The 17,058-nt window shown below is 40.1% G+C and overlaps 2 protein-coding genes across 2 annotated transcripts in view; one reads left to right on the forward strand and one right to left on the reverse strand.

The window, feature by feature from the left end:
- The first annotated feature begins 6,647 nt into the window (after positions 1–6,647).
- ATP6V0D2 (ATPase H+ transporting V0 subunit d2) overlaps positions 6,648–17,058 on the forward strand; it is a 44,349-nt gene continuing 33,938 nt past the window's right edge. The window contains exon 1 of the mRNA XM_032316211.1: positions 6,648–7,009. Within this exon, the coding sequence (XP_032172102.1) occupies positions 6,880–7,009 (130 nt within the window). The 5' untranslated portion in view covers positions 6,648–6,879. The remainder of the gene's footprint in view (positions 7,010–17,058) is intronic.
- LOC116575087 overlaps positions 15,328–17,058 on the reverse strand; it is a 139,304-nt gene continuing 137,573 nt past the window's right edge. The window contains exon 11 of the mRNA XM_032316212.1: positions 15,328–16,341. Within this exon, the coding sequence (XP_032172103.1) occupies positions 16,054–16,341 (288 nt within the window). The 3' untranslated portion in view covers positions 15,328–16,053. The remainder of the gene's footprint in view (positions 16,342–17,058) is intronic.

Here is a 17,058-nt window from a genome sequence, read left to right on the forward strand (position 1 = left end):
TTACAGGTAAGGTAAATCAAACAAAGAGAGGCTTACTTTAATGTTATGGTGACCTCTTGTGGTTCAAAACCAAAATGATCCTCTCTTTGAAAAATCAAATCTGGCACCATAGCGGTAAATATGTTGGAGCTTAAATAAACTTTTCCAGTGTCCATCCAAACTGTTATCAGTGGTTATCTCTTCAGGGTGGTATTAGAGGAAATTTCATCTCATGTATTTCTGTAATGGCTGAAGTTTTGCAAAAACTATGCGTTGCTTTGGTGAGCAGCAAAGAAAACAAAAAGAACAAAGCATAAAATGTAAGAGGAAATGATTTTTCTCAGGTAATTATTCAGAATATGGAATTTGGATTAAAGTACTAGTTAATGTCCTTAAGCTCTGGAAACAAATATTCATTCCAAGATTTTGAACTTTTTAACTTTGCATAGTCATATTTACGTAAATATTGTATCTGGATATTATGAGTGATGATTGATTTTTGTTCTTTTCTAATCGGATTAAAAATTTTTGCCATAGACTGGGTTTTGTAATAAGAAATGAAATAGGGCCACTGAAGAACAATGAGATATTATGAAGGAAGGCATGTACTGTCTTAGATCCAGATTTAATTAGTATATGAAAGCAAAAATACTCTTTTGTTAAAGTAGAGAAAGTGAATCATTAGGGCAGACAGCACTTTGCAGATCACTCACATAACAGGTTTCAGAGCCAGCCAACACCTGAAATACTTGTCATTTTCTCTTCAGGAAGAACAATGTATTAAAATACCCTTAAAACTTTGAATTTTCAAAATCAACAAAGCACAGATAGTTCCACTTCTGATCCCAAGAGTAAAGTAGCCTGGAAAAGTCAATGATTCTGATGACAGTTTGCAAATTCTCCTGTTTGTAAGAGGCAAGTGAACCCAGAACCATCTTCTGGCGGGGTAACACGAGAGCTGTTCTGTTCGGAATCAATGACAAGCAATCTTGGTTTGCTTACAGCGTTCCTGAGCCGAATTCAGAATTCAGTCACATGCTTTCTGTTTTTTCTCACCATCATCCACGTTAATCAAGTTGAGATTCTTGACGAACATACATACAGAGGAGTTCAGTTCATGTGGCCTTAAAACTCATTTTTGCCAGGATAATGTATTTCTTGGGCTGACATGGGAGGTTTGCTTTGTTTTGGCAAGTTCTGATTAGAACGGCTCAAGAGCAGGGGAATGTTACAGAAAGGTAATAGCAAATGCATCTACAAAAACACGGGGCATCTAGAGAGAGCATCCGCTCTGAGCAATCCACAGCCCCTGGTTACTGACCTAAGCTTCTGGTGAACAGTGTGGGGCCATCACCACCTGTACTGCCCACTATGCTGCGAGTGCCTTTTTCTGCACGCAGTGTGAAACCAGAGCTTTCTGGAAAATGGCTGATTCCAGGCCTGGGCAAAAACTGCAGAATGAGCATGGAACATCCTGTCGTTACAGAAAGCAAGGAAGCTGTCAAAGACTACCAGAGTAAGAACATGCTGACTATGTTTAAATACATAAATTAAAAACACAATTGTTTATAAAAATAAAGCTCTTATTGGTCATTTTTGAAGGATGCATGAGAACAAACGCATTATATGGGAAAGTGGTAAGTAGTAGTTAATTAAGCATTTAGCTTGCCTTTCTATATAAGAACTATAAGTTAGGGGTCCCTGGGTGCCTCAGTCTGCTAAGCATCCAACTCCTGAGATTACTTAAAAATAAAAAAATAAAATCTTTAAAAAAGAGAAGGGAGAGGCAGATGTTACATGTATCCTCATGGAAATATTCAACACTGCTGTGATATGTTGTTACAAAACAATCTAAATTTAAAAGTGATCTGGCTTCTGGATCTAACTACCAATGCATATGAATTACAGGAGACAGAGCAACAAGTTAAATGACACCTCAGGTGCAATCACCAAACTGTGGAAACCTTTACAGAACACGTGACCCAGCTTCTTAAACAAAAAAACAGCATGAGCGGCAGAGAAAGTATACCTGGAAGTTAAGAGACATGTAAACCAATTGTAATGTCTCCTCATTCAAACTAACCAAATGTAAAAAAAAAAAAAAAAAAGCTGAGATAATTTGAACAGTGGATATTTAAGATTAATAAATAACTTTAGTATTTAGGTTTTACTATTTATTATTTAATAATAAATAACTTTAGTATTTAGTATTATGATATCACTATAATATAGTGATATCATAAAAGGGCCCTTATCTTTTAGAGATCCTGAAATTTGTGCACAAAATAATATGCTATATTGGGTTTACTTGAAAATGATTCAGGGGGAGGAGTAAGTGGTCAAGGTTATAGCTCAGGCGGTGGCAAACTATGGCCCAGAGGCCAAATCCAGCCCACCGCCTGTTTTTGCAAATGAAGTTTATTAGAACACAGTCATGCTCATTTGTTTATGTGTGGTCTGTGGGCACTTTCCTGCAACAATGGCAGAGTTCCGTAGTTGCGATAGGAACAATATGGCCCACAGTGCCTAAGATATTTGCTGTCTTGCCCTATGCAGAAAAAGCTTCTGAGACCCGGTATAGCTAAATCAAAATGGGCTATGAGTGGATTATAAGCACAGCGGGTGATGCTTATATGTCAATGAGAGACTGTATTATGGAACATGCAATGTTTTAAAATCTAAACCAACCAACCAACCAGTGCATACAGCTTTAGGAAAAGGCTTTGACTTGGCCCTTGACTTTATCACTGAGGATGGCATTCTTGTTCCACCCCATAGTGCATCCTCCCCAACACTCAAGACACTGTCCACCTTGAGAACTACTTCAGAGCTTAGCAAGACCTTGGCCTGCCTTAGTCTGCCACATCAGAATGTCCAGTGACGCCTGGGTGGCTCAGTTGGTTAAGCATCTGCCTTTGGCTCAGGTCATGATCCCAGGGTCCTGAGATAGATCCCCGCCTCAGGCTCCTTGCTCAGTGGAGAGCTTGCTTCTCCTTCTCCCACTCCCCCTACTTGTGTTCCCTCTCTTGCTGTGTCTCTCTCTGTCAAATAAATAAATAAAATCTTTGAAAATAAAACAAAAGAGAAACAAAAACATCCAGAAGATTTCGTAGGAAGCAGCTTGGATCGTCTTTGCTTACTCACTGTCCTTTGAAGAGGCTACTGTTTCTAGAAAGAAACCCTTTGTTTTCAGGATAACAGACACTGTACCTCTCCAAGGAGTATCTCTATTACTTGAAAAAATAAGTTGATCCTCTAATGCTGTGAAGCTAATGACACGAAAGCTATCAAAATTGAAACAGAGTCACCATAAATCCTATATATCTTATAGATAAGCATACACACGTATGTATCTGCTGCAAAACCCCCAAATAACCTCATTCCTCAAATACATTGACCAAATACGGGGTTTCCTAGAGAAACGCAGGGCTAACGACTGTAAGAGCAAGTTAGGTCATTTTAGAAGTCCAGTTCTGGTTGCTCCAGCAAACAGGTCCTCTCAAGGTGTGCTACTGAGCCGCTGAGAGCCAGAAAGATGAGTGAAACACTGTTCCTGGCCTGAAGGGTCCGGTGGTAAAGGATTAGGATTGCAGCAGTTGGTAGAAACGAGAGGAAGAGGCAAAGCCATCGCAATGGTTTCTCTTATTACGTACTTAGTACACACGCCTGCATGTGTTAAACATTCTAAGGATTTTCTCTCACTTCATCTTTACAGTCAACTGTGAGGTAAGTATTATTGTCCTCATTTTACACATGGAAACACTGGTGCTTAGAGAGGAAGTGACTTACACCCATGCTCTGCCGTAGTCCAAGCTGCTCTCCTAAACTCTGTTGGTCGTTTAAACGCCGAAATGAACATTTTTCTTTTGTTTGCACCGTGGGGACGCATTTATAAAGAAGCTCCAGATGCGTGTCCCTGCACTGGGTTTCCCCTCATCTCTCATGAGTTGGATCTCATCTCTGATGAGTAACTTTAACAGGAATGAGACTTTTGTTTAAAGATTGATTGAGTATTTATTTATTTATTTGACAGAGAGCGACATAGCGAGAGAGGGAACACAAGCAGGGGCAGGGGGAGAGGGAGAAGCAGGCTCTCCCCTGAGCAGGGAGCCCGATGTGGGGCTCGATTCCAGGACCCTGGGATCATGACCTGAGCTGAAGGCAGACGTTTTGTGACAGAGCCACCCAGGCGCCCCAGGAATGAGACATATTTGTTTGTGCAAAGTTTGAAGGATTATGTGAAGAGAAGAAATTGGCCTGCCTCATTCATGAATTTTGTAATCACAGGGGAAGTTGGTGTCTATCATTGTTTTTTTTATTCTGTATTCTTTTACGTAACCTCTACACCCAACGTGGGCCTGAAATTCGTGACCCTGAGATCAAGATCACATGCTCTGTGGACTGAGCTGGCAAGGAGTTCCTCTATCTATCATTTTAAAGAAACACTGGAACTTGGCTCTCCATATAAATGTAAAAGATGGCAAATTAAAAAGTCTTTTTGGGGACACCTGGGTGGCTCAGTCGGTTGGCTCAGGTCATGATTCCAGGGTCCTGGGATCAAGTCCCACATTGGGCTCCATTGGGCAGGTGGGGAGACTGCTTCTCTCTCCACCTCTGCCAGCTGCTTGTACCCTCGCTCTCTCGCTCTCTGACAAATAAATAAATAAATAAAATCTTTAAAAAGTCTTTTTGCACACACACATACACAAAATTCTCTTTTGAGCATGTTGACAAGCGAGACTAGCTCTGGGCAAAACTATCATGAGGGTTGCGTGTTGTACCATAAGTGTTTAACAACTGGCTCTCCTCCCAAAATATGTGTCTATATGTTTAGGATAATTTTTACTATTATAAAGAATGTGTGCCAATTGACAAATAACAATAAAATAATACTCTGTATTGTAAATTCCATACGGCCGATCAATTTTCACAGAATGCTTTCATTGATCTTTGTTCCGTAGTCAAACTTCGGTTTCAACCAACAGATAAATTCAGTTACAAGATGAATGGTGGTTGATGGGTTTGTTTACACTAAAGAGTAGAATGAAAGTGAAACAATAAAGACATATATCAGGACTTCACTTAGTCCTTATTACGGGAATCCTGTCTTTGCTAAATCATGTAATGGTTTTTGAATACTGAAAGACTATTTCCCCAAAATTTGTGATTCACAATCTAATAGCTAGAGAGATAGCACATACTTTTGAGTTTAATTTGCATTGTTAACATTTTCTCAAGTCTAGACAAACAACCAGCAATAAATCAAGCCCTGATTTATACCATTTGGCTACTTCCCTGTTCTAAACACTCCCACCATGGTAAACTTCAAACTACAATAATGTTATCATTAAACCTTTACTTGAAAAAAAATGCTTGGTAACAAGCCATTACACAGAAATCTATCATATATCTACAACAGACGTAACCTCAAGTGCATAAATTATAGTAATATGCTGAAATGATTAGGGAATGATGAATTTGTTTTATAATTTATTTAATTATAAGTTTGTATTAAATTGAACTGTATAAAATTACTGATAGGCAACCATTTTTTTGATCTACAAAGGTTAAGTTCATACAATTCAACCTAAAACATACTCCGGGAGTTTGAGATGGTGGAATTATTGGAGGGAGGGTTGGATAATGATGATGGTAATCAAAAGAGCCTTTACGGTTTATTAAATTAAGCTTTCAAAGTGCTGGACACTGTGCTAAACCAAGTCTGGCTATCTGTGATTTTTCAAAAACTACAACAGAATTTCTTATGATTCCATCTTATCTAGCTTCTCCCAGTTGGAAAATATTGAGACAGAGACTGGAGAATTTCTAACACTTTTAATTCAGTTAAGAATTTGACACAATATATATGAAAGTGAAACACTGTATATGTAAAATAGCATTCAGGATATTTGACACAATTTTTGAGCTAAGTATGGGAGAGAACAAGCACTCTTTTTGGAGCATGAAACTCAGTAATTGTCCTGGCTTAATTAAGTATGTACTTTATTACCACCTGTGCATTTTGAGCTGTCTCACAGATTCTAAGATCTTGTTTCTTATCTGTGATTTGGGTAATAATATTATCTGCCCAGATACTTGTTCTAGTGATTGTGACATTTAAATGGGAAAAGAAAATAAAGAGTGCCTTATGAATGGTCCAATTTTGTAAAGGTAGAGACTTATAGAATCACAGCTCTGTGTATTTGCCTCCAGGATATCTTTCTGGGCTCAGCTCCCAGACTTGGGGCTGGGGGCAGGGGCTAGGGAGCGGGGGTGGGAGCGGGGGAGGGTGGATGAGGGGGGTTAAGAGCTATCAGCTTTAGCAGTGTTAAGACATTACTAAACATTTATTTTATCAACAACTGCATTGCTGAATTAGCTTCTCAGGATTCTTCCAACTGCCTGCTCCCAACAGATCTATTTACAAAACATAATTTTTAAAAAGAGAAAAAAAGCCCTCCCTTTGTCCTCAAGAAATTCAGGACAACTGCAATTCACAATGGAAAAGCTCCAAAGCTCACATGGGGGGAGGTATGTTCACAGAGGCTTCAGGTGTTTCAGGACTTGCAATGGCACCCTGGGAGGGACCAGCTCCCCTGCAAGGGAAAGAGCAGAGACCTGACCCTCCCTCTCTCCTACTCCACTTCCCCCTGTGGGGGTTTGCTTTGGGTTTATTGGACTTATCTCGCTGACTCACTGTTGCTGTGAAAACAGGGATGAGCATGCTGTTGAAAGTGGCAGAAACCAGAGGAAACTAGTCACGAAAACCCTGACTCTCAGCTGATAGATTTTTTCCCTGATAACTGCCACTCCTACTTTTTTCCAGACTAGAAGAGGGTTTCAGGAGCAAACCAGCAGCCAAAGCTGCTTCAGCCCAAATTGACTGGGATCTCTTTCCCCATGCTGGAGGGTGCTGAGTTCTACTTTAACGTGGACCATGGCTACCTGGAAGGCCTGGTGCGAGGGTGCAAAGCCAGCCTCCTGACCCAGCAGGACTACATCAACCTGGTCCAGTGTGAGACCCTGGAAGGTACGTGCTGCTCTTCTCCCCTTTTACAAGGGGGAAAAGGGAAATGAGGCTGCTCATTGGAAGCATGGAGAAGGGACTGTGTTCCCATGGCCTGAGAGTCCAGAACAGGTTCTTATTCCCTGGGTCCAGACTTCAGGGATCCATGAACTTGGATGGGGAACAAAAAAATTACATCTTGCTTTTCAGTTTTCTCTAAGTAAAATTTCAGCATTTCTTTTTATTATGAATGGAGGCAACAAATCACAGTGGTTAGTACTTTGTCAACAAACAGTAAAAATTCGATATTTTCATATCTCTGTATAATTCTTGCAGATATTTTGAAATACCATAATTTCACAGTTTCATAATTATACTAGATATTAACTTTTTTTTTTTTTTATTAGAGAGAGAGATCACAATTAGGCAGAGAGGAAGGCAGAGAGAGAGTGGGAAACAGGCTTTCTGCCGAGCAGAGAGTCCGATGCAGGGCTCAATCCCAGAACCCCGAGATCATGAAGGCAGAGGCTTACCTCACTGAGCCACCCAGGCACCCCAGTATTGCACTTATTCTTTAATCTTGGTATTTAATCTCTTAAGAAAGAAGTACAATGTCATGCTTTATTTATTTTTATTTTTTATTTTTTTTTGAGAGAGAGCACAGGTGCAAGAGAAGGGGGAGGTGCAGAGGGAGAGGGAGGGAATCTTAAGCAGACTCTGGGCGGAGCTGGATTTCACCCTGAGATCGTAACCAGAGCCAAAATCGAGAGCAGGATGCTCAAACCACACATCTTAAAACATCTTGATAACCATAGTTTAACATACTGTTTTTACTTTGTAATTGTATGTATTTTCATTTCATTATTTATAAATAATATTTGCAGAAGGACTTAGTCAAAGTGCCCAGGGGTGAATGTCCCCCCACCAAATGCTAAGAAACTTGGGCTAGAAAATTTTATTCTATACCCAGTTTCTCAGTATATATTGATAGGAGATTTATTTGAGGTTTCTCTTTAACTGAAGCTTCAGAAAAAGCCAAGAAATGGGTGGGTGGTGAGGCCAGCCCTGTATTCAAAAGTACTGACCTTGACCTCTGCCCTATCTAGGTAGGGTGACCTAAGGCTCCTGGCCTCTGAGGCTGAGTCCTCACTTGTAAAATGCAATGGTAATGTCTGCTTTGCTTGCTTTGTGGAGAAATAAATGAAGTAATACCTGAGAGATACATTAGAAACCATGAAGCACTATGTAAATGGAAAATACTTTTTTAAAGCACTTTATTGAGGTATGATTGACAGACATAAAACTGTATATATTTAATGTATGCAACCTGATGAGATTAGAGGTAAGTATACCTCCATGAAACCATCAGCATCATCAATGCCATAAATCTATCCATGACCTACAAAAGTTTCTTCCTGCCCTCTCTTATTTTGTGCGCGCGCATGTGTGTGTGTGTGTGTGTGTGTGTGTGTGTGTGTGTGTGTGTGTATTAACTACTTTCTGTATGCTATCCAGTAGCTCTCTGGGACTTATTTACCTTGTGTTTCTGAAACTTCATACCTATTGACTTATACCTCCCCATTTCTCCCTTTATTCTGGAAATCATCTTTAAGCTACAATATTTTCAAAACTTCACCAAAGATTTCACATCTGTAATACAGTATTTTTATTATAAAAACAGCTACACTAGTTCATTTTGAAATGTACTTATAAAATCAACATATGTCAATAATAAGGTGCTTTAAGACCACAAGATTATTCTAGAGAAAACAGGGAAGCAATATGGATCGAAACTGCTAGGAAAGGTGTTAAAAGCAAAAACAAAACAAAACAAACCTGAAGGTGACTTGGCAGAGGCTGGGGGTCCTGGGTCACTTGTTTGTGGTTCTGAGCAGTTAGAGCCAGAGTTAAAGCAGAGCTGGTCAGTCTGAGTTAGATGCTCTCCTTTCCCTAGCAGTGGAGGCAGCTAGAAAAATCTTTCAGATGATAAATAGTTCTGTTAGCTGCAAATAATCACAATATAATTCCAACCCCTAAATCACATTAGCTTATTAAATGAGGAGTTTGGTGACTGGAGAATGTGAATCGTGTACAGAAAATCTGTGCAAGTATGATGGTAACTTCATAGTGTGGTAGATAATAACTACACTTACTGCGGTGAACATTTCATAAGGGTGCATACTTGTGGAATCACTGTGTCCTAAACCTGTAACTAATATAATGTATGTCAGCTATACTTGAATAAAAAGAGAAAATGTACTTAAACTGAAGTACAAAAAGTGAATGAATGCAGGGAAGAATGAATGTTTCTAACAGAAGCCACTTGAGAGCGCCGAATCCTAACCACTAGACCACCAGGGAGCGTCTAACAGAAGCCACTTGAAAGAATTGTACTTAGTTTTCAGTCAAGCTTTTACTTTTTAATTTTTTAAAGTTTATTTAAGTCATCTCTACACCCAACATGGGGCTTGAACTCATGACCCCAAGACCAAGAGTCTGAGCTCCGCCAACTGAGTCAGCCAGGCACCTCCAGCCAAGCTTTTAAATGAGCTAAAGAATGCAAATTTTAACACAAACAATACATAAAATGCCTAAAATGTGATACGAAATCACGTTTAGCCAACTCACTAAAGAACCCTCCGCTTCAATTTGGGAGAGGTAAAAAAGGGTTTCAGACCCTCATGAAGACCTGAAGAAAGAATCTTCTTAGAAAATACAGAGGTGCATGCATACAGAATTTTCCATGTACTATCAGGGGTCATGGACCACCCAGAGCCGTCCCTGCGCCCTCTTAAGAAACTCTGGCGCCTACACCATTGCTTTCTTGTCCTTGTGCCTCAGCTTTTATCTTACTTCCCTCCTAATAATATTTTTTTTTCAACCATTCATTTCACAACTATGTTTGAATCTGTGGGCCAGTCTGTTTGGAGACTCCCAGGAATATCGTGTGTGAGTCATTAGCCGCACGTTCTAATGGCTGCTGAGAAAAGAAATCTAAATAAGGATTTCACGACTGCAGGTGACAGTTGAGCACACCGATGCTTAAAATGGTCGCGGCCGTTCTGACGCTCTAGTCAAGGAGTGCAGGCATATCCGCATCTCTTTTTCCACTAAAATGTCCATATCTCCTGAGCATGAACTGAAAATAAATGATTATTGTGTATGTTGATACCATTTTTTTTTTTTTAAGATTCTATTTATTTATTTGACAGACAGAGGGAGAGCGTAGGAAGAGGGAGTGGCAAGCAGAGGCAGAGGGAGAGGGAGAAGCAGATTCCCTGCCAAGCAGAGAGCCCTGTGCTGGGCTGCATCCAAGGACTCCGGGATCATGACTTGAGCCTAAGACAGACACTTAACAGCCGAACCACCAGGCACCCCAGCTCCATTTTGATAAAGAAAATAATAAGGTCTGCTCTACTGAATATTCCATAGGATGTTGGGAAATAACTTGTGAAAAGCAATGCAACTGTTGCATATGCAAATGTGCTGAGAGAAACCCAACCGTCTCCTGAGCTGGATTTCTCAAAAATTGAGAAGAGGGGCAGCAGGCTGGCTAAATCAGTAAAACATGTGACTCTTGATCTTGGGCTTCTTAAGTTCACGCCCCTTATTGGCTGTAGAGATCACTTAAAAATAAAATATTTTTTAAAAGAAAGTTGGAGGGGCTCCTGGGTAGCTTAGTGGGTTAAGCCTCTGCCTTTGGCTCAGGTCATGATCTCAGGGTCCTGGGATTGAGCCCCACATCCGGCTCCCTGCTCAGCAGGGAGCCTGCTTGCCCCTCTCTCTCTTCCTGCTTGTAATCTATCTCTCTCTCTCTCTGTCTGTCAAATAAATAAATAAATCTTTTTTAAAAAAAGAGAGACTTGGAGAAAAGAAATCAAGGCCATTTATTGGAACAGATGTTAAGGACTTTGGGATTTCTATTTACATTTGCACAAAATATGCCTTGTACCAGTAATGGATGAAGAAGAGTAGGTAAGACTGTCGCTGTGGCACCCTGTGTTGACACAGACACTTTCTGCAAAAGAAAAGCTAACGTAGCAAAGATTAAATTTGCCTTTAGTCTTTTCAAGTTCTCTAGACTTCAGAAGTGTTCTGATAATGACAAATTATTTTAGAATTACTTAGAAAGAATACATATGATTTTAGGTAAATTTAGAAAAGAAAATGAAGATTGTCTAGCAAAGCTTTGAAACATCCTAGAATTCATTCTTGTGCTTAACTGCGTATATAATTGTGCCAGTGTGATCAGAAATACTCATCTGTTCCAAGGTCTGCCCCTGACTCACAGTGACCTGAATCAGTTGCTAGGACACTCGGTGACTCAGTCCTTCCCAGAGACAAAAGAGCAAGGCTAGTGCACGTGGCGCGTCCCACTGGTAGTGCTGGAACTCTGTACCATATGGAAACTTTAAAACCTTTAAAAGTGACTTCGCAGCGAAATAATAATGCTAAAAGGACATGAAATACTCTTTTAGAGAATTAACACTTTTTTTTAAGAATTAAGACTTTGTTTTTTTAGAGCAACTTTTTAAGCTAACAGCAAAGTTGAGGAGAAAGCACCGAGATTTCCTGTACACCCCCAGCCTCTACACCCGCACAGCCTCACCATTGTCAGCATTCCCCACCACAGCCTAGGGGCGCATTTGTTATAATCGATGAACCTGCACTGATGCATCATAATACTCAGAGTCCATAGTTTACCTTGTGGTTCACTCTTGGTGTTACACACTACGAGTTTGGACAAATAGATAATGACATGTATCTGTCATTATGGTATCATACAAAGTACTTTCACTACCCTAAAAGTACTCTGTTGGGCCTGTTCATTCCACTTTCCCAACCCTGCTCTGGCAATCACCAGTCTTTTTACTGTCTCGTAGTTTTGCCTATTCCAGAACGTGGTATAGTTAGAATTATACAGCATGCACCCTTTTCATATTGGCTTCTCTCACTTAATAACATGCATTTTTTCCATTTCTTTTGATGGCAATATGGCTATTTTCATTAGAATTTTTTTTTAAGATTTTATTTATCTATTTGACAGACAGAGATCACGAGTAGGCAGAGAGGCAGGCAGAGAGGGAGAGAGGAGGAAGTAGGCTTGCCGCCCGGCAGAGAGCCCGATGCGGGCTCCATCCCAGGACCCTGAGACCATGACCTGAGCTGAAGACAGGCTTTAACCCACTGAGCCACCCAGGTGCCCCCATTAGAATTTTTTAAATGACAAATAAGACTGTTAAATATTCGTTCCTCTTCAAAAAAGACAAGATGGTAAAGTTAAGACTTTAGAGCTCTAGAATTTAGTACTTGATATTTTCTAAAATACATGGTAAGAAGTGTCTGCTGGCTCTGTGGATTGAACCTTTCCTTTGTCCTCTCTGCTATATTTTTTTAAAAGGGGATGAGGGACTCTGATTCTATCGTACTAACAATTACGTCCCTTTAGGGGGCACGACCTTCCTTCTTTTCCAATAGGAATTAATTTATAACAACATGTTAAGCATTTCTAGCTAGAGTTGAGGAAGTAAAACTAAATAAGATATAATCCCTGCCCTAAAAGGGCTCCCACTCTGGAGAATAAAAATATTGAAAAATAAGAACTCTTAATGGGGGCAATTTGGGCAATACCTATCAAAATTCCAAAGGCATATACACTTGGCCTAGGATTTCATATAGCATTGTTTAGAATAGCAAATGATGAAGCAAATCAAATGTCCATCTGCAGGGAACTGATTAAACAAATTATATAACATTCACATAACAGAATATTCTGCAGCTATTAAAGGAAAAAAAAAAGGCATGAGGATACCCCCTTAAGAGGACTGATATGGAAAGACCACCAAGCTCTATTAAGGGAGGAAAGCAACGGGAAGAACTATGTGTGGTATAGTACTCTTTAGTAAAAAGGCAGATAAATTTAAAAATACATTTTCTATATGATGGTCTAGATACTGAAAGGATCCAACAGAAACTAAAAATAGTAATTACCTGCACCTAGGAGTGAGTGGGCGGCGGTGGTTGACAAGTTTAGGCGACTTTTCACTTTTTACCTATATTTATACCTACTATCTATTTTTAAAGGAAAAAAATATATATATAGGAGGAAGACTTAATTCAAAGAACTTTCTTCATGCTCCCTTAAATACTACTTGTGCCTCTAATTATAGCACTTTTCCACCTTGTATTAAAAATGCATATCCAATGCCGTCACTTTCCTGTTCAGAAATACTTCAATGGCTTTCATCAGGCAGGATCAACTTCACCCTTGGTTCAAAAGGGTGGAGGAGTCTTGCTGATCTCTACCTTGCAAGCATTTCCTCAGAACCCTCCTACCTTTTGTAAAGTTCTTCCTTCAGTCACAAATTCCATTCTCTATCCTGTTTGCCTAGAGAACACTCATTCCTCTTTCCAGTCTCCACTCAGGTTACTTCCTCTGTAAATCGTTTCCTACTGCAGACATGTTGGGGTACAGTTGACAACCCCTAACTTCATACTCTGTTGTACCTTATGAAGGACCTGATTCTGTGACATTTGTATAGATGTGTCAGACCAGGGGTGTACCTTTGTCTTGCTTGACTATCTTGCACCCTGAATTAACAGTTAAGGACTTAACTCATAAACTAATAAATGAATCTATCTCCTTCTGTGTTACAAGCTTCTTTAAGGGCAGTAAGTATCAGTATGTGAGGCCACTGAAGTGTCAGATAGGTTGGGGGGGGGATACTTTTATGTTGTATATGTATATCAGATGTATACTTGAAATACCTTACAGTTTTATTTGTCAGATGCACTTCAGTAAAGCTGAAATTTTAAAAAGAAATACCCATTTTTTTAAAAAGGGGGTAGAGACTGTCTACTTTGCTGTCCTAGTTCCCTGGCCCTAAGGCTATGTTTTGCACATAGAAAGAATCTGAAAACTCACATTAGAAAGGTGTACATGTTTGGGTTCAAGTCCTAGCAATTCCACTCTCTGGCTGTAGGATATTAAGCCAGACTGCTTAACTTTTAACATGGTGTTTTCTTATCTGATCCTTAGATTATATCTCCCTGGCCTAACTCCCAGTTATCAGGAGCATCAGAAATTTCTGAAAATGTTTTGTAAACTGCTAATCATAAGAATTCCTAGGAATTCATAAGCCCCTCCCTGAACAACTGTGTGTATACAACAAGAACTAGTTTTCCCTCTTTTGCTAGACTTTTGAATTCCTCAAATAATTCTTCCCATCTCATAGTTATGATTAATGGTGTTTCATATATGGTCCTATGTAGCTGATTGTGTTCTTCAAAGAGCACCTGTTTGGTGCATAAGAGCCAGAATGAGGCATGTTATCCTGATAACATGCATGGAATTATATAATGAAGTGCTATATGGCCCTAGGTGTTTTGTTGTTTGGGGGTTTTGGGGGGTTTTTTGTTTGTTTGTGGTTTTTTTTTTAACATTTTATCTATTTATTTGACACACAGAGAGCGCGTCTGCGAGAGAGAGATCACAAGCAGGCAGGCGGGGGTGGTGGGGAAGCAGGCTCCCTGCTGAGCAGAGAGCCCGATGCAGGGCTCAATCCCAGGACCCTGAGATCATGACCTGACCAAAGGCAGAGGCTTAACCCTCTGAGCCACCCCGGTGCCCCTGTTGTTGTGTGTGTGTGTGTGTGTGTGTGTGTGTGTGTGGTGTTTTTTGTTTTTTTTTTAAGATTTGATTTATTTGAGAGAGAGAGAGTGTGTGAGAAAGAGAGAGAGCGAGCCCAAGCGGGGGGAAGTGGCAGAGGGAGCGGGAGAAGCAGACCCCTGACTGAGCAGAGACTCCGATGTGGGACTTGATCATGAGGATCATGACCTGAGCTAAAGGCAGACATTTAAAGGCTGACTGAGCCAGCCAGGAACCCCAGGGTCCTAGGTTTTAATCAGAAATTAAAATCTACTGGGACGCCTGGGTAGCTTAGTTGGTTAAGCGGCTGCATTCGGCTCAGGTCATGATCCCAGCGCCCCACATCGGGCTCCTTGCTCGGCAGGGAGCCTGCTTCTCCCTCTGCCTCTGCCTGCCACTCTGTCTGCCTGTGCTCACTCTCTGACAAATAAATAAATAAAATCTTAAAAAAAAAAAAAGAAAGAAATTAAACCTACTAATATTTGAAGCTAATCTATGTGATAAAAATTGTATTGGGTGACATAAAGAATATGATAAACAAAATATTATGCACTCCCTAAACAGCTCTCTAGTTGAGAAGATATCATAAATAAGTAAAAACAATAAAATTTCTAAAATACAAGAACAATTTAAACCTATAGATCAAACATATATTTAAAAGCAAAGTAGATCTCCAGGGCTATAAGCTAGGAAAAAGCCAGTGAGATGCTAGCAAACAGTGTTGAGGTGGCTGGGCGTTCTGGGCCAGGAGGGAAAATTAATGAACTACAGATTCCTGTATTTAAATAAAAGCATATGGGTGAGGAGTAAACCGGTTTGGCTGCAGTACTAGAATACCTGAAGATAAGGCCGGAATTTAGGCTGGGAAAAAAATCTTGAAGGACCTTGGGAGATCTGATTGTGGAGCTTTAGGAAAATGAATGAGGCCAAGAGTCATGTCTGAATCTTCAGTCAAGTACTTGAAAGCATAGAAAACATAAACATACTTCTCTGGGCCTCAGTTTCTTCATCTATGAAATGGGAATATTTGCTCAAGTTAAGAGATAATGTCCATGAGAGCCATTCTGTCAGTAGTAAAACATTACAAATTTAGCAAAGTCCTTTTAATCTGCCTACAACTGTCAGTGACTCCAAGATTCCAAATAATTCTTAGGAAAGATTGAGTTTGAGGCAGGGAGTGCATGAGGAGAAGGGAGCTTGGGAGATTCAATTTAAGAGCTCACAGCAGTAATCTTGATGTCAGGTGGCCATTGTAAACCAGGGGCACGTGGAGTGGAAACCAGAGAGGGCAATAAAGAACAGTGCAAGGGATTGGGAGTAAGAAAGCTTTATCACCGTAAGAAATGCAGTAAATTAAGCAAAAATGGAGGGAGACGTCCTGGTTTTACAGAAATTGGTATATGTATTAAAATCCGAGTAATTACAAAATCTGATGGCTGATGCCAGTGTATTCGCTGAGACTATTCTGGTGTAGACAGTAAGAACCAAAGTCTTTAGCCTGCTGAATCAGATTATCGCTGAAGTAGGTGGGTAAAAGGGAGAAGAGAAAAGGTAACATTATGGAGTAGCTCCTCCATAGGAGTGCTGGCTCTTCACTTTCCTCCACTTGTTTAATCCCCACATCAACCCGAAAGCATGGATTCTGTATCCATTTGATAGGTGAAGAAACAGAGTTCAGAAAAGCCAGGTAACTTCTAAAGTTCAGCGCCTGCAGGGTGTAGGGAAAAGGCAGGGGATGGCTCAAGAAAACACCCCTTGTGGATTCTTCTCGAAGGTGTTTCCTTGGCATAAAACCTACCTGGAGTGTGAAAGGTTTGGATGTTCACTTTTAGAGAGAGCCCCAGACTGGAAGCTGCACAGGGAAAAAAAAAAAAAATGACCATGTTCTAAAACTAATCTGACCAGCAGGTTAGTAGAAGATAATCATGATGTCCCAGAGCCTAAACCTACCTCACTAACCAAATGATCTCCAAGAATTCACTGACCCTAGTGACTGCAAGCCACAGAGGACACATTTTTATGCTGCCCCATAGACACACATGCACATGTGTGGGTGCTACGCTGTGTTATATGCTCATATTGTTACAATGGCTTAATCTAATACTTCCATTCTTTGCCCTTTGGGACCTATTAAATTGATTCAGTTGGTAGTGATCCCAGTTTGGAAAACATTCCATTTCCTTATTTGAATAAAAAAGAAAAAACGTCACTTCTCTGGATAAAAAAGTGGTGTAATTTTCCAAAGTGCGCTCTGTGGTAGCTTCATTGTTTCCTAGTGGCTTGGGAGGTTCTGAACATACTCTTCAAAAAATCACTCAAAGTAATGTGTTAAAGGCTTTCAGTTCCTACAGCTAAGAAGCCTGTTTATTCCAAATTTATTTGACCACAGAGTCCTTTTTATTACATACCTATTTAAATAAGCGCT

The sequence above is a fragment of the Mustela erminea genome, chromosome 16 (genome assembly GCF_009829155.1).
Source record: "Mustela erminea isolate mMusErm1 chromosome 16, mMusErm1.Pri, whole genome shotgun sequence".
In the NCBI taxonomy this organism is placed as follows: Eukaryota; Metazoa; Chordata; class Mammalia; order Carnivora; family Mustelidae; genus Mustela; species Mustela erminea.